At 41.6% G+C, this 18,069-nt stretch overlaps 1 protein-coding gene across 3 annotated transcripts; it reads right to left on the bottom strand.

Moving 5' to 3' along the window:
- Window positions 1–9,632: 9,632 nt before the first annotated feature.
- Window positions 9,633–18,069, bottom strand: taf3 (TAF3 RNA polymerase II, TATA box binding protein (TBP)-associated facto). Of its 3 annotated transcripts, none has more exons than XM_047352328.1 (7): window positions 17,695–18,069; window positions 17,093–17,335; window positions 13,351–15,185; window positions 13,186–13,268; window positions 12,766–13,033; window positions 12,485–12,591; window positions 9,633–10,205 (listed from the first exon to the last, which is right to left on the bottom strand). In XM_047352328.1, exons 1-7 carry the CDS (start codon window positions 17,858–17,860, stop codon window positions 10,091–10,093), a joined length of 2,817 nt encoding a protein of 938 aa, XP_047208284.1. In that variant the 5' UTR covers window positions 17,861–18,069; the 3' UTR covers window positions 9,633–10,090. The 3 variants fall into 3 exon arrangements, with proteins under 3 accessions (XP_047208284.1, XP_047208303.1, XP_047208295.1); XM_047352347.1 differs by having other exon boundaries at window positions 12,781–13,033; XM_047352339.1 differs by having other exon boundaries at window positions 13,351–15,182.

The following is an 18,069-nucleotide window of genomic DNA, read 5'->3' as shown; positions in this document are numbered from 1 at the left end:
CTGTTAGCTGAGAGGGGGTAATACAAGTAAACGTCACCTCAGATGCCAGAAGATCTCATACTGGGCCATTCCTGGTTCTGTGACACATTTCTGTGGATGGTGGCATGACTTTGAAATGGTGGTACTAACTGATTTCATCATTCTGCTCATGAAAAAGGATCTGTGCAAAATAATCACAACAATGAGCAATGATTCAACAATAAACCTCATGTCCAACTCTTCCCATTCGTCAAATGCTAATAAACAGCCATAGTTTGCAAAAGTATTCACAACCTTACATAAACCTTTACATATTTTGTCATGTTACAACCAAAAACATCAGTGTATGTTATTGGGATTTTAGGTAATAGACCACGACAAGGTAGCACATATTGATGTAGTAGATCAACCAGAATAACTTTTCTCTAATTACAAAATGTAAAAGTGTGGCAGGCATTAGTATTCAGTCCCCCTGAGTCAAATCTTTGTTGAAGAATTTGGTGGCATTTCTCTACCAGATTTGCACATCTAGAGACTGAATTTATTCTGAGTTTATTTTGCAGAAGAGCTCAAATTCAGTCAGATTAAATGGATTGTTAATCCAGACTTTGACTGGCTCATTCTAACACATATGGTTGTTTTCCTGGTGGAAGGTGAACTTTTCTCTGCAGCCTCTAACAGGTCTCTCTTCCAGGATTGCCCTGCCTTTCATTCCATCCATCTTCCCATCCACTCTGACCAACGTCCCTGTTCCTGCTAGAGGTAAGACTCCAGCAGGATGTTTTACTCTAGGTCTGATGTGTGCAGGGTGATGCGGTATGTTAGTTTTCTGCACATTGCATTTTGGATGTAGATCATTAAGTTCCATTATGGTCTCATCTGACCTGAGTACCTTCTTCCACATGTTTGCAGGGTCTTCTATATTGACACTTGTCTGATTATTGCACCCATTGCCTGGTCTGTTAGTTCAAGTTCATCAAAAGATTCAGAGAATCTGCACAAATCTCAGCACGTAAGGGGAAACCAACATTGAAGACCCATGACCTTCAATACCTGAGGAGAAACTGCATTAAAAAAATGGCATCATTCTATAACAGATATTACCACATGGGTTCAGGAACACTTCAGAAAACCATTGTCAGTTAACACAGTTTGTCGCTACATCTACAAGTGCAAGATTAAAACTCTGCCATGCAAAGCGAAAGCCAAATATCAACAGCACCCAGAAACATCACTATCTTCTCTGGACCCAAGCTCACCTGAGATGGACTGACGCAAAGTGGAAAAGTGTGCAGTGGTCTGACTAGTCCACATTTTAAATCGTTTTTGGAAATCATGGACGTTGTGTCCTCAAGACCAGAGGGGAAATGAACTTTCTGGATTGTTATCAGCACAAAGTTCAAAAGCCAGCATCTTTGAGAGTATAGGGGTGTTTTAGTGCCCATGGCATGGGTAACCTGGACATCTGTGAAGGAACCATTAAGGTATTGAAAGGTTTGGGAGCAACATATGCTGCCATCTAAGCTATGTCTTTTTCAGGGACATCCTGCTTAATACAGCAAGACAATGCCAAGACACAAAGTCATTCTGCACGCGTTACAACAGTGTGGCTTCATAGTTAAAGAGTGCCGGTACTAGAGTGGCCTGCCTGCAGTCCTAACCTGTCTACCATTGAAAACGTGTGACGCATTATGAAGCACAAAATATGACAACAGAGACCTCAGACTGCTGAGCACCTGAAGTTGTACATCAAGCAAGAATGGGGAAGAATTGCACCTACAAGCTTTTATGGAATAGCAAAAACGATTAAGTTTATCAGTTTAAACTGGGTCCTGTTACCCCCACAACCCAAAGTGATGGGATGGATGGATGGAAAATAATACATATTTCCAACTTTTATTTGTAAAAAAAAAAACACAGGTCATTTTCATCTCTCTTTACAATTTCGCACTACTTTGTTGTTTTATCAAATGAAATTCCTGTGCGGATATAATTTGACAAAATGTGAAAAAGTTCAAGTTGTATGAATACTAAGTCTTGGACAGGTGAATGTTAAATTCCTGGAAGCCTCACATCAATAATTAGTAATAACAATTGAGTTTTAGAATACAGGCAAACACTGCAGCTTTAACAGGATGGATACCAGAAAACGTGTTCTCTGCTTCATCCTACACACAGTCTCCATGTGGTCTTGTGCTGTTGTAAAAAGGTCATTTATAGCTTGGACAACTATCACAGACAGTTTTAATAGTCCACAGCATGGACTACACATGCCTGCATATATTTCTACAGGAAGATGACTCCTGTTACTTCTGAAGAAACCAGGGGGGCTGTCTGATTGCAGAATACAGCAGCACTCTGGTGGGACTCAAAAGAGAGCCTCACGCTTTAATTTGCATTAGACAAAGTTCATTTGACGGCATTCTGAGCCGTGTAGGTAGGACTGCAAGAAAGACAAAGCCGCCCTTGAAGCTGCAAAAAAAGCACATTTTCCGCTCATGACTAACATTGTGAAGGCTCTGCAGCCGTTTGCCTTCACATTAAAAAGCTGGAAGTCACTTATTACAATGTTATTACTTCCACACAAAAACCCAAGAGGAGCTGAATGTAGGTCTCAGTCTCCCACAGGTATTGGGTCCCAGTGTTTGTAATGTGACATTAAGCAGTAAAGTCATCTGAAACAGGGTCAGGGTCTGTGTGTGCTGGTTTCACAACTGAGAAAACCAGTTTGAAGGGGATCTAGCTTCTTTTAACCGTGCTGCAGAAATCCTCTTCATTTTAACTCTGGTCTTTCTACCAGCATGAATATTTTAGGCAGCGATGCTAAAAATCCACATTTATTTATTTTTTCATGTGATGCTGCTAAGAATTACTGTCAGACCCACAGGCAACCACTCTGCACACAAAATCACTGAAAGACTGCTGCGGCTCTGATCTACCAACACATGAGAGCCCTCCTAATGTCATGTATGCTAATCCTTCACAGCTAAGAAGATTCTGCAAAGGATGAAATACTAATGCAGGAGATTTAAATATATATTTTTTTATTTAAAAAGAAGAGCATCTGGAGCACGAGCAACTTGTGAAAACTTAATGTTTTTAAGGCGTGTTTGTGCAAGAAATGGCCACATCCTGCTTGTGTTCACTGTAAACGTAAAAGGGAGTGTTGCTGGGCTTCGGTGTGTGCTGCTGCTGCTGCTGCTGCTGCTGTTGCTGTGGCTGAAAAACAAAAAGCACTCAAGTCTGTAGCCTAAAAAGTCAAATTACTGCACAACATGTTTAGGGCTCTGCAGGTGGGCTGCGGATGAGCAAAAGCTTTCCCTTTTTACCACTCCTGGGCTCCTTTGGGACTATTCAAGCAGACAAACAGCGTCTGTGTTATCGTGGTTTAAAACTGAAACCGTTTCAGCTCGGTGAGCATTCTGCTCTGCAGAGCGTGCAGAAGACAAATAAGCTTTGTGAGTTTCAGCATTAAAGAACTAAAACTAATTAGCACAGGTTCATAAATGATGTGTATCTTGTACAACATCAGCATAACAATGTGTTGTAGATGGAGGGTCTTAATCTTTTTACATTTTGGCACTTTCCAGGCTCACACTTCCATACTTTTCTATTGGGATTTGATGTGATATACCAACACAAAGGGAAAGAATACATGGTATTTATCTGAAATGTGTGTCTTCTATTTAGACCCCACACAGCGGTAGCTTGTAAAACCACTTTTTGATCCAAGTATAGCTTTTAAGATTTGTCTCCCAGAGATTGAAATGTTTGGCAATTGTCTTTACAAAACAGCTCAAGCTCTGTCAAATTGGACAGAGAGTGTCTGTGATCTTGCGTGAACATCAACTTTCAAATCTTCTAATGCAAGAATATACTTTTACCTAAGTCATTCCACAGTAACTCCGACTGTGAGGTGAATATCTGACCTGGTCTCAAGTCCTATGCAGTCTCCAACAGGGTTTCCTTCCAGTTTTCTCCTTTATTTAGCTGCATCCATCCACCCATTAACCTTGATTAGCTTCCCTGTCTCTGCTAAACAGAAACATCCCCACAGTATGATGCTGCCACCAAAATTATGTTTTCAGGGTGACTGAAGTGTTGGATTTCTGGCACAGTTAGATTTTTGTCTCATCTCATAACAGTTTCTCCCACCTGAGCTGTGGATCTTTGCAGTTCCTCCAGAGTTAACCTGGACATGTTGGCTGCTGCTGAGCTGAACTGTTAAGGCTGTTCTTGCTCAGCATGCCAGATTAGGTGATGTCTTAGCCGGTTTGCAGTTGTACCATACTCGTTCTATTTCAGATCGAACCGTGCTCTGTGAGACGTTTAAAAGTTTGGAGTATATTTTTTATAACCTAATCCTGCTTTTCAAGTTCTCCACAACATTATCAATGTGTTCTAACAAATCTCTGAGGCCTTCACAGAATAGCTTGATATATGTTGAGATTACTTCATGCACAGGTTGACTATAATTTCTAGTTAGGTGATCTCAGGAGGCAAATGGTTGCATTGGATATGATTTAGGGGTGTTTCCAGACATTTTCCAGATTTTGATTTGTTGGTCCTTCACCTTAAGTCCAAATAAGTCCTTAAGTACAAAATACATAAAAGTTGTGGTTTTAAAATGACAAAATGTAAAAAACTTTTAGCAGTAGGAATAGCTCTGCAGGGCATTGTATGTATTTGGATAAGGAAGGAACCTTTTTTGAACCTTATAGGAAATAAAGATATAGATGTTTTTCTGTCAGATGTCACACAGCTCTATCTTAGGAGGTAGTGCACAGTGAAATTTATGATCCAACAGATGTAAGCCACAAGCTTTGACTGTATGAGACCTGACACCAGGTCGTGTGACTAAGAGGGAAAGCTGACACTTTCGGCCATGAGTGGAGTCTGGGTGGGTACGCTCGGGAGAAGAAATTGCAACCTGAACATAGTTGCAAATGATTTCAGCTCTAGTTGTGTGTCAAACGCTGTCCTCGTTGGCTTGCATGATTGACTGCCTTGCAAACAATTAAAACTGCTGCACCGCATCAGAATGTCAGCATATTTTGCATGGCCAGCAGTCGTTTTACTTCCCCTTACTTTGGTCGCACATCAGTTTTTTCACTTCCTTCTTGATTCTCCATTATCAAGTGACACTGAGTAGATTTCCATTGAGGCCATCTGCTCAGAGACAGAAAAGTGGATAAGTAAAAGCATTTTTTATTTCCATACATTACAATAAATGTGACAGTTTGTAAAAAAAAAAAAATAGCCGCAGCTTCTTGGACCAGTGGGTGTGACACATTTTTTTCTACACAACTGTATGAGAGGTATTAAACAGAATTCACAATGAGTCTGGTTCTGCATTAAGAACTTAACTGTATTAGCTCAATAAAACTAAATATTATATTTATTAAAACTAGTCTACACATTTAACCCAGTCATGATCCCCATAGGTGGTTTAAGTTGTTTTTATAATATTCAACAGCCTTTAAGCTCCAATTTTCCCCACTTCCCCATGCAGCCAGCATCAATGTGTCGACTGGCACCAGAGCTGCACACTGCAGAAAAGTGAAGAAGAGTCACCAATGACTACCAATGAAACCTATACATTAAAGATCTGATTTACCTTTCTCCTGCAGGCGTTTTAGTTCTGCACTTCGTTTCATAAAATGGAAACGGAGAGATCACACAAGGGGCCCCCACATCATTAAAGGTTGACTGATAACTCAGGGAGTCCAGTTATACAGTGTTTTTTTTGTGTCTTTTAAAGACCTGCCTGAAAAGCGGCTGAAGGGTTCTACAAAATCACCTGGGTAACTGGGATTCTTTTCGTAATTGTGAAAACCTGCACATACCTGTCGAGTAACTACAGAAAGAACTAAAAGGATTACATGTACTGCACCATCTGAAAGGATGAGCTCAAGTTAGCTGCAAAATAGGACTTTAAGCAGAAATATAAATATAAAAACAAATACAATCTTTACTAGATTTACAAGAAACCCTGGTAAGGAAGTTTGAATATAAGCAGAAGTAATGTGTTCATTCTGCTGTGTCAGATATCCAGAAGGCAAAGCTCAGACCACCTTCAAGCTAAAAGTGAACTAGTAAAGAAGAAACACCCACTAAACTAAAAATTAGCTAAAACCTAAAATCAGGAGAAGAAGAAATGTCTACAGTTTTATGAAAAAGTATTTCCCTCTTTACAGATTTCTTTTCTCTTAATAAATAAAATTGTTTAAATTAAACAGCTTTATTTGTCTGGTATTAAAATATGTTTAAAGACCTGGTGATTTAAGTTTGATTTAAAAAAACAAAAAAATAAGAAATAGGTGATGTCATCAGTTTTCGATGGGAAAAAGTCTTTTGAACCATGAATCTTATTGAAACGTAAATACTGTATTTATAAAAAAAAAAGTATTTGCTAATAATCCTGTACCCTGTGACCCAATTAATGTAAATAAGGGCACAATGTATTTGAAGGACTAGAAATGTTTGCTCATCTATTTCTAAGTAGAAAATAGTTAATAATTGTTATTAAAAAGGGTAAACGTAGGCTGCAGTGGAGGTGCAGGGGTAAACGTGTAACCCATGCATGGAGGTTACCGTCCTCCATGCAGCTGTCATAGGTTCAAGTCCTGGCCTGTTGACCTTTACTGCATGTCTTCCCCTCTCTCTCCACCCCATTTCCTGTCAGTCATCTTACAAAATAAAGGCCATAGTGCCAAAAAAAGTATAAAAGTAATAAACAGCAAAGAATAATTATGAAAAAAAAAATGTTTTTTATCATTCTTATCATGCTTTATGCTAAGCTTATCATGATCAGCTGGAGGCAGAAAGCACATCCTCCCAAATGTTGTTGGAGGAGAAGAACTGTCTTCCCTCAGAGATATCTTTGAAGGCCTTTCCTGGCTAGTCTGAAGAGCATGTGCATGCAAGTGAGTATCGTTGTGAGCATCGATGTTTCTTTAACCAGAGAAGTTCCAACTAGTTTGTGCTTCAGGGGTAGCGTTTGTTTCCACCCCCTCTGCCTGACTTAAAGTGGTGCTTTGTATCCATTAGTCTCCCACTACAATCCATCCATCAGATACAGCAGCTAACCTTGTTTCTTCTGCCCATAAAACAGTTTATAAAGCTGTCCTTATGTATTTCTGAAAGCATCGCTCTGTGAATCTTATCCTTTGGTGGTTTTGGACTCCATTAACTTTAACAGAACCGAGCTCTGACTCCTTCCTCTTCTGTGCTGTTTAAATAGGTTGCAGTTCAAGAATAATACGGCTCAGCTAGTCGGTGAGGTTGTATAACCCAGGGGTCTGCGTTTATTTATTTATTTTCATAGACATTAAAGAGACTTGACTGTCCACTCATAAAGGTTTTCCAGATATGAACACATTTATTGGTACGTCTGTAAAGACTAGTAATCAAATCTTTCACTGCAGTATAATAATCTCACGTTACGTTTTTTTTAAGCAGAAGTCCTGGTGGCACATTTGTTGGTACCTGTCCTACCAACACTTTGTTTTGCCAGTAGAACAGCATGTGGTCTTCTATAACATTCATCAGGTTGGAGCATACAGATGTGCACAATCTCTCTCAACCATCCAGAGTCCTTGTTCCTCTCACCTCTTCAGCTCAGCCCACTGGTTTTCTACAGCGTTTAGATCCGAGGACTGGAAGTTCCTATGAAAAAAGGTTGATTTTGTATCTGGTGAACCTTTCCTGTGTTGATGATTTAGTTTAGGATCATTATCCTTGTTAAAGACCCACTGATGGCTCATTTTCAGTGTTCTGACAGAGTCCGACAGTATGTCATTTGAGCTGTACTGGTATCTCAAATGGCTCATGATGCCGTGGAGCAGCAAGGTTCCCAGGCCTTTTGGAGGAGAAACAGTCCCGCAGCATTACCCATCCTCCACTGTACTTAACAATTGGCATGTGTTTCTCTCTAACATACTCAATCTTTGTTTCATCCCACACCGACCTGGCGTGTTTGTTGCTTAAAAACATCTTAACCTCATCTGACCAAAGCTCATGCTTCCAGATAAAATCCCAATAGTTTTTAGCAAACTCCACACGTTCATCTTTGTGATAGCAGAACGGGAAATACCTTTTCCTAACACGTGTCTCTAATTCCAGTTGGCATGTAGATAGTTTCTAATGGTTGCTATCGAGATTTATTGACCCCAAGATGCCTGTTTGTTCCTTTAAATAGATGATCCAAGTTCTCCAACAGTAGCATCCTGCTCACTCACTCTGCATGATGGCAAAGTAAACTTGGGTCATCATCAAACCTATAGCGAGCAGTGGCTAAATAAATGTTTGGCTAGGTTTTGTAATTTAACACAAAGAGATAGGACATCCTGGATTACCGTTTAAGACATCTCTGATCAACTCAAAACAGTAAATTAGGTATAACTTTAAAAAAAAATATTAAATTGCATTTATTGAAAGGGATGGTTGGGGTTTGTATTTTTATAAATGTAAATTTTTTGCTGACACAGAAAAATTATTAAAGGCTTTTTACACATCTTGATTAGGGGTAAAAACAAATATGCCTGCATTTTATTCTAAAACATAAAAACAGAAAAGAGTTTTTTTTTTTTCATTTTTAACATATTTTTTAAAATACAGAGTTTATGTCTTTAAAAGGGCTGTGTAGGGTGTGCAGCTTTACACAAACTTTATTTGATAGATCCAGAAGGTAAAAATATCTCCCGAGATTGTGACCGTTGTTCACCAGTTATAACCTCATAGTTAGTGCTTATTTAATCTTTAACTGCCTTTTTTCCTCTTTGTTTTCTTGCATCTTTGTTGGTCTTTACGGCAGGTATACTATTTCAGGCATATGAAGGTTGATTTAACAGAAGGCGATTTAGGAGAAACCTCCTTCATAACACATTTCTAAAGGCCTTGAACATCATCAGGTCACATCTTCCCTCATTGCACAAATGCATCTCATCTGAAGCGGTTTCAACTAAATGAACAGCAGACGAGTATGAGAATAATGGTATATGAAACTTTATAGTTGTACTTTAACGTGTGAGAACATGCAAGAGAAACCTGTTAACTTACCTTTACACGTTGTTTAAAAGGTGGACAAACTTGTTTTATGGAATCCTGATGGATTCTCTAAGAGTGACACCTTCTGGTCATGAATGAGAAGACGGGAGAAATTTATCCTCAAATGGCTAAGGACATGTTCTTAAAGTGCATCTAAATGATCGGCTAAAAGGACTTTGAACACTACAAACATGCACGTTTGTAGTTTTCAAAAACTACAAACATGTGAAACTTATTTTCTCCTGCAAAGCAAGGTCAAATAAAAATGATCAAACTTCTAACAGGAAAAGGTGTTAAATACTAAAACAAGCAGGTGTGACTGCGATGAGATCTGCTTTCTTTAAGTCTGTGTTGCACACAGACATTTCATCTTTAATATTGAAATATCAGCAAAAATGATTTCCATTACAAGCACAGCTACAGTATATGACTCTGAGACTAACCCATGTGAAGGACAAAAAAAAACAAAAACAAAGTTTAAATAAAAAAAAAGAAAAATAAATGTACAGATATTACAAGAAAATGGTCGAATCTTAAAAACCGGTAAGTGAAAGAGGTTCAAACGAGACACAATCCTAAGAACAAAACACACTTGGCTTTCATGGTGGTATTTACATATTTATACATGCCTGATGCAATCATCTTTATATACATGACATTTCAATGGTACTGCAAGAACCTGCAGAAAGGTCCGACGAGGCCAGTCTTCTTGCAGAAACGGAGAGCAACCAGAAACACGGTCGGCTGATCTCTTTTCTCCAACGTTTAGCTCTGATCTTCTAAAAGGTTGATGTGGTCTTCACGGACATATCTGCCAGGGTGGCCAAAGAGTCGGGGAAACAAAATAACAAGCAAACATTTTGCAGGTGATAAAGGGAAAAAAGCCCCCACAGGGCTAAGGCTGAGTATGTGCTGGCATAGTGGCTGAGGTATACCCAGAAGGTAACGTCACCACAAACTCTTACTCTCTCTTCTATTTTTTACAGCAGTGCCACCAGCGATCAATAATGGCTCTAATTGAGAAAGTCCAAAATATGACAGTTTGTTTATTTTTTGCATAGTCTCAGTGGGGTTTGTGTTTCTTCTTCTTGTGTTTTTTGTCCTTCTTCTTGCTGGAACATTTTACACAGAACCACGGCTGGTCCTCCGGGGGCGGCGTAAGGATCCCGACACAAGGCCTGAGCAAAAAGGAGAGAGGAGTCACACGGTGAGAACTGGCCTGCGTTAATGCTGAATGCTGTAAACAAGGTCCATGTGGTGTCAAAGGTCATGTGAAATAAGTGCCCTAAATCATGCCTGAGAGCCAGAATCAGAGACCCTCACAGCCCACATTTAACAATCCTGAAGTTGCAAGAAACGATCCCACTGTGGCCTGGAAATGTTCGGCATTTTCTGGAAGGAACGGCCGTTGAAATGGAAATGTTTGCAACATTTAACGAGTAAAGCTGTGAACAACAGTCAGAAACGGTTCTGAAGATTTTACAACATCCTGGACATCTGAGGAGAAAATATTCACCTTAAAACACTTCAACAGTAGTCTTATCTGCAGCTTCACGACACATGAAACTAAACAACGCAGAAACCTGCTCCTGATTCAGCTTCAACCAGATCTTCAAAATTCAGAACTCTTATATTTGACAAATTGTACTGGAACATCCAATATTACAGGCAGATTCTTCAGAACATAACTTGTGAAAATTGGCTCTTTGATTTTAGTTTTAAAAATCCACAAAATAGCACTTTCCTTGCTTTGTTCGGCATTTTAACCAGACCTAGTTAAAGGACCACAGGTCCAGTTCGACTGGAATTGAAATTTTAAATAAAATTTTTTGAATAAGTGCGTTCAGACAGCAAGTCGGAAACCAAAACACTTACCAGTAAAATCCAGCTGTGATGTGGCAAATCAAACATATATTTTTAACCTTATTTTTCCAATTTCATTTTTATTTGTCCAGGTAAATATCTTACTGAGTCTCCAGAGCGACCTGTTTAGATAAAGAAGGTCATTTTTCCATCCTCAATTTCCTTTTTTCCATACTTTTTTAGACAAGAAAATTCCGGACTTTTCAGGACTATGTAGAGGAATCTTTGGCCGTTCCTTTTTCCACAGTCTCCTTGGATCAGTGGTGTCTAAAGTGCGGCGTAGCGACCATTTGCAGCCCCTGGAATGATTTTCAGTGGCCCCAGATCTCAATTCAACAATGGTACAATGTTTTCTCTGGATGCAAAAGGCCATTTTCCTTGATTTTTCAATAGTAAGATTTTCACAGCCAAATTAAAATCTTTTTAATAATGGTAAATGTCAGATACAACATAAAATACATGTCTTTTCCTTCATTTTAATTTCGTAGTAAGCAGGAACACAAACATCCAGCGACTCAGTAGCAGACTTTGGCGCGCCCATTCAATAAATCTGGCTAAACACAGCAGTGACCCATATGCCCATCTTGCAGTATTTTCTCGATTGCTTATGTAGTTATTGACCAGATAAAAAGCAAAAAAAAATAGTTTTTTTCTTTTTTATTAAAACAAAAAAGTCTCATTTTTGTGTTCTGAAAGCACTTTTAACTTTTGGGCACGAGGAAAAAGGTCTGGGCACCACTGCTTTATGCTGCCCTCTCATGCTCTGTTCGGTTCCGCTCAGCTCACATGTTTCTGTTGTATTTGGGTCTGGGGACTGAGATGATCATGAAAGAAGGTTGATTCTGTGTCTGATGAACTCTTCACGCATTAGTTTGGCCATGTGTTTTGGATCAATAACCGTCCAAAAGACCCAAATATCGAACTATTTTCAGTTTCCTGGAAGAATCCACTAGTATTTTTTTTGCCATACACTCTTAAAAAGGTTCCCAGGGCTTGGGGGAGAGAAAGAGGCCCACAGTATCACAGATCCTCCACTGTACTTAAAAGTGGTGAGGTGCTTTCAGCCTTTGTTTCACGCAAACCTGTTGTCCCGGAAAATCTCATTTTTAGTCTCATCTAAAAACTTCACTTTTACATTTGTGCTTGAAGGACTGAAAATGCTTTTTTTCGGGTATAATTCTCAAACTATTTGGATCACAAGATGTCGCTCTTTCGCAGCATTGAGTTTAAAAGATTTTGTTTTACCTAGCAACGCTCGCCCTCAAGTGTGTATGGTGGCAAGATACAACTGGGTCACCGGTGTTGGGTCGTATTTATACCTCAGTGGTACCGACAATTGTGTCACCAGCGATTTCAATGAAAATCTTTGCTTAGGTTCAGATTTTTGTTTTCCCCTCTCAATAAAGGATGGATTTTCAACACTTTCAGTGTAAGGTTATCCTACTGTGATGAAAAGATACATTTATTTTGGGGTTTTTTACAAAAGAGGAAAAAAAGTGAGCAGATAAACCAGGAAATTGATGGAAACAAATCGCCTTTTAATAATGCAACTAGCAAAAAACATCTGAAAAAGGTTAATTAGCACATCTCTTACCAGTGATACCAGTCGTCACAATCATCACATCCAATCATCGGACTGCCATCATCCGGTTTGTTACATCCAGGACAAATCCAGATCTGGTTTCCCCACTCATCCCGGACCTGGAACACAGGCAGACACCAGAAAGGATTTCACAACGACTCAAAAGATTTGTTAAGGTTCATACAAACAGGAACATTTTTATTTAACCTTAAATATAATCCACAATCCTCCCAACTACACTTCAAGTCTGGCATAGCTGCAGTAAAACAAATATTCAACAAATGGGAACCTACAACATAGGTACTGACGGTCTCAGTTACTACGCTGCGGACCGGTGTCTTGATGGACGCGGCAGGGGGCATCATAGGCGGAGGGAGCAGAGACGACGCTGGGGGAGGAGTGGGCGGCAGCGGGGAGGCGGGTGGCAGAGTCGGAACCACTGGGAGGAGGATTGGAGGTGGAGGCGGCGTCCGAGGACGGTTCCCAGGAGCCGACTTGGCAGCAGGAGTCTTGGTTCCCGGAGCCTTGGGCACTGAATTTGAAACCACCTTGCTGATAACACTGGTGACACAAACACAAGTAAATGTAAACACAGTTTATGATCCATAAAAAAAACATTTTTTTGGACTAACTCAATTTGTCATTAAGACAATTATGCAACAATGAATGTCTGGATGGGCATAAGGGATTATGGGAAACATCAGCAGACTTACATTTTGTCCTGACCTGCTCCCACCCTGAGGGTCAGCCTAGGAATGACTGGAGACGGTAAGACCGCTGGAGTCTCCATCTTCACCTGAGAACACAGCAGGTGAGCTAATGTTAGCGACCATCTCACACACACGGTGATAAAAGCCAAACCGAAAACGAACAGTTACCTTCTCCAGTCGAATTTTCTCCTTCTCTTTTTCTTTCTCCTTCTCCCGTTTCTCCTTTTCTCTCTCCTTTTCCTTCCTTTTCTCCTCCTTCTCCCTCTCCTTCTCTTTGGCCTTTTCCCGCTCCTTGTCTTTATCTTTCTTTTTCTTTTTCTCCTTCTTGTCTTTTTTCTTCTCCTTCTCCTTGCTCTTCACTTCCTTCTCATGGAGGATGGGAGCCAATGAAGGCAGCATGGAAGGCACCCGCAGGCAGGTTGAGGGGCTGAAGAGCGGCGGGATGTCAACGAGAGAAAAGGTTGATAATGCAGACTGTTTCTGCTTCTCCTCCTTGCTCCTGTCTTTATTCTTCTCCTTTTTGTCTTTGTCCTTCTTGCTTTTCTCTTTATCCTTCTTCTTGTCTTTGTGTTTCTCCTTCTCCTTTTTGGGACCTTCTCCGTCTCTTGATTTTATTTTGATGGAGCCCTCCGGCAGAGTAAAGTCTCGCGGCATGAAGAAGTCTTCATCCTTCATTCCAAACTCCTTCCAAGGCATCTTGATGTCCTTGGAGAACTCCTTGTTTTTCTCCCTGTTTTTCTCCTTGTTCTTCTCCTTGAGCTTGCTCTTATCCTTTTCCCGATCTTTGTCCTTTGGCTTGTCTTTCTCCTTCTTCTTCATCTTGGTTTTGAGCTCCTTCTTCAGCTTCTTCTTCACGTCAGCTGGTGGAACAATCTTGTTCCTCTCCTCAAACGCCTTGAGCAGCGGCTCGGGGGTGGGCGGCGAGGCCGATCCCGACGACACGTAGTCAGCTGGGTTGGGAGGAGGAAGAGGAGGAGGAAGGGCTGAAGGACCGCCCTGGTTGGCTTTGCGGATCACCTCATTGATTGAATCGTCCAGAGTCCAGTTTCCAAGACCTATGTGTGGGGCGTGGGGGTAAAGCGGCGTTGAAGTGTCCTTTATAAAATTCCCAACCCCGATGGAGACTTTAGGGGTGGACGGCTCCATGATGGTCAGCCTCCTGGGGCTGGAGAAGCCGTTGCTGTCAGAGTCAGAGCCAGAGGAGAAGGCGAAGGGATCGGGTTCACGCTCGGCGCACGCTCTAGCTATCACAGCGGTGATGGAGTCATCGATGGCTGTGTTATCAGGCTCCAGTTTCTTGAACGATCCTTCAGGGATCTGCAGATCCTCCAGACCTGGAAGCAGGTGAATGTTCTCCTTCCCCATCCTCTCGCTCACAGCAGACAGCGGCAGCTTGTGCAGACCTTCCACTTTAATCTGAGGGGGAGGTGCTTTAAGTGAACTCATCTTCGGGCTTTTCGGACTCTTGGTCCTGCCCGGGGACTTTTTCCGCTCCTTAGATGGTTTCGGAGAATGTATGGGACTGCCTGCTACTGGAACAGGAATCACCCCTTTTGGGGACTTAGTCCGTTGCCTGCCAGGGGACGAGACTTTCGGCTTTCTAACCGGAGTGGCGAGTGCCTTCTGATCCGAGTGTTTTGGTATGACCGGCTGAGGCCTGAAGGGAGGCAGGACTCCAGATGGTGTTTCAGGCGACAGGGGGTCAAGGCTGTCATGGGACGGCAGGATGCCTGGGGGGACTCGCTGTGGGTTGAGAGAGGTGAGAGGCTCCCTGGGTTCAACCCCCCATTCTGGGCTGAGACCAGGGTACATGCGTGGCCTCTTGGAGGTGGGCATCATGCCGAGGTCCGCATCAGGACTGTCTAGGTGCCTCTTCAACGGGTGGTTTTCGTCATTGACCATCTCGTCTTCGTCTATTTCCTCCTCGTCCTCTTCCAGGGCCACCTGCATGGCCTCGGCCGAGGTGCCCATGTCAGGAAGGACCTCTTCCTCCTCTTCTTCTGCTGTGCAAAGACAAAACAAGCGAGATAAACACATCTTGCAACCTTGAAACCCATTTCTAATCCTATAAAGATGAAGGGTAGGGTTAGGGTGAATGCCTTAATAGTCAATGCAACAGAAAATTTCTAGATATCTTCTCTGGCGTTCATGTACACACTCACAAATGAAGCTGATATTTAAATAACAACAAACTATCTAAAATATGGAAAATTATTTAAAAGTCCATGATGGAAGGCACATGTGCAGCGATTTAAAAAGATGAGAAACTGCATATCCAGATGGTCCAAACCAGACTTTATCAAAGGTATTTAAAATGTGCTTTTAAAAGAGCCTTCAAGAACAATTTGCGTGTTCGGTCAGTTTAAAACCTCGTTTATGTCACTTTGAGTTTTGAAAAATGCAGAAAAGTGACCGTTTTTTTTCTGAGTTAACACTATTAAACTAACCAGGCCCGTATGGTGGTCAAGGACGACCCTTCAATAAACACATGAAGGAGTTTAGCCACCGTCAAACATGCCGGCTTTGTAAAATGTATCTCAAAAAACACGAATGAAACTGCCCCAAGGAAAAAAAATGACGGACTCACCCTTTCATTTGCATTTCTAAAACAAATACCTGCACCGGTTTAATTTGGAAAATGAATCCGCAGTGCAGATTGCTTGCAGACCTTAACGAGCTGTTGCGCCAGGCTGATTTACAGGAAACATGACCCCAACAAGAGCGCTGCTGGTTGAAGCAGCTGAAAGGATCATAAAAGACGTTCAACAAATCAACACAGTGAGGAGCCAAAGATGCCGGCTGCTCCCAGACAGCTGGCTCTCAAAACTGTTTGGAGCAGGTACAAACAAACGGGTGGACGAAGGAAGATATCAAAACGGCAAGATGGAAAACTCAAAACAAAACGACGGGAAAAGAGAGGATGCATAAAAATGTTGTAGTAGTTTAGGTTTAATGTTTAAGGCTTCAGTAAACCGCAACGAGTCCCATTATCCACAAAATGGGAAAATGTGTCTGGAGTGGCCGAACAACCGACTTTACTACAAGAGCTTATCGGTGACTCCAGGAGGGCACAAAAGAACCCAGAACCACATCTAAAGCTCTGCAGGGCTCACTATACTCTGTTAAGGTCAGTTCCCAATGATTTAATAGTATGAAAGAGACTGGGGAAAAAATGGCTTCCATGGGAGTGCTCCAAGGCCAGAACTACAGCTGACCAAATAAAACACAAAGGCCCGTCTGACATGTACCAAAGAAATGTTTTGAAAATCCTCAATACTTACAAGACTTGGAAGGTTTGAGCCCTGCTAAATCTGGCGTACAACTAACAGCTAACATCACACTGACAGTGAAAACACGGTGGTGGCAGTGTGATGATCTGGGGCTGCTCTGCTGCTTCAGCACCTGGACAACTTGCTGTAATTAATGAAACCTTGAATTCTGCCCTCTGGCAGAAAATCCGAAGAGTAATGCACGACCGTGCCTGAAGCTCAAGTTATACTGTAGGACAATGATCTGAAGCACAACTCTAAAGCACCCAAAATAGGCAGGTTTTGGATTGGCCTAGTCGAAGTCCAGTCCTAAATTTGAATATGATTCTGTGGCATAACCTTAAACTGGACGTTCATGTTTGAAAATCACCCAAAGTGGCAAAATGAAAACAATCTTGGAGAGAAGACTGTAAAAATGTAAAAAGCTCACTGCAAACGCTATTACCACCAAGGGAGGCACAACCAGGTATTAATTGAACTTTCATATCAGTCCAGATTGGTTTAAATAGTTTTTTTCGGTAGTTCCTCAGGTTATCTTTGTCTGATGTTACAATTTGCATGGTGATCTAAAACATTCAATTATGACAAAATCAGGAGGAATCATACTTTTACACGGCACGGTAGTCAACAAGCATAGTGACCTTCTTGTAAGGAGACCAGAGGCGGCATGTACTCTGGGATATAGTCCTTTCTCTCCTCTGCATCTCTGACTCCAGCCTGAGGAAACTGCAGGACGTTGTTTTTGTTAACAGGAAAGAGAGGTGTCTGATGGGTGAATGGCACGGGCTCCAGGTTGCTGACGTAGTCCTCCAGTTCGCTCAGATTAACCCCCATCAATCTGAAGGCCTGGCTGAGATCGTCCAGAACTGGATCTGTTCTTCCATCTGCAAACCCAGAACCAAAACAAGCAGTTAACCCTTAGGTATGTAACGCAGGGTTGGGATAATCAAAGTCTGATTGAATGTAGGAGCTGGAGGTGAGCAACACGTTTTAAAGTGAAATAAATACACATTTCAGATGAATTACAGAAAATCAATGATTCTTAGTGGAAGATAACTGTAAAGTAAGCATAGTGAACACAAAGGTGCATGGAAGCGCGAAAGCTATACAGATCCTGTACTTTTGACACATCAACCTTTGCTAGGGGGCGCTGGTAAAAGAACAAGTCAACAACAACGTGACCAACAACTTCTGGTTTATTGGAGCAAAAGAAAGTAATCAGAGTATGAAACAGGACACTTACAAAGCTCAGAGTAGCGATGGCAAACCCTTGCCAGCTGCTGGATATACCTGTGCAGCACATCGGACAGCAGATCGCAGGCAGTGAGCTGCACCGCATCCCAGCCCAGAGCCTGGCAGATCTGCGCCACCGAAACACGCAGCAGCGAGCGGGCATAGTTCTCGCACATCTCGCTGGGTTCGCTACGGTAAAATTACCGCTCAATTCCGTTTCAAAGACATGCCCCCAGTCTTCGTGTTTCACCGAACCCCCAACGGACAAGGGAAAGCCCACTATCTCTGTTAGTTTTGGACATTTACTTCAGTAGATATATTGGCGCTTTCGCCAAAGTCGCCATCTTGATTCCATCGGTAAAACCCATCCCCGAGATCTGTTCTT

Source organism: Girardinichthys multiradiatus, chromosome 2, assembly GCF_021462225.1.
Source record: "Girardinichthys multiradiatus isolate DD_20200921_A chromosome 2, DD_fGirMul_XY1, whole genome shotgun sequence".
Lineage (NCBI taxonomy): Eukaryota > Metazoa > Chordata > Actinopteri > Cyprinodontiformes > Goodeidae > Girardinichthys > Girardinichthys multiradiatus.
The sequence above is the reverse complement of the archived record's forward strand: the minus strand, read 5'-3'. Positions and strand labels throughout refer to the sequence as shown.

Bases quoted from the DNA above. Each gene is read 5' to 3' on its own strand.
- taf3 (XM_047352328.1), bottom strand. From the start codon at position 17,860: ATGTGCGAGAACTATGCCCGCTCGCTGCTGCGTGTTTCGGTGGCGCAG. The intron at 17,336-17,694 runs GTAAGTGTCCTG...CTGGGTTTGCAG, and splicing joins CCATCGCTACTCTGAGCTTT to ATGGAAGAACAGATCCAGTT. The intron at 13,034-13,185 runs GTAAGTCTGCTG...TTGTGTCACCAG, and splicing joins GGAGCAGGTCAGGACAAAAT to TGTTATCAGCAAGGTGGTTT.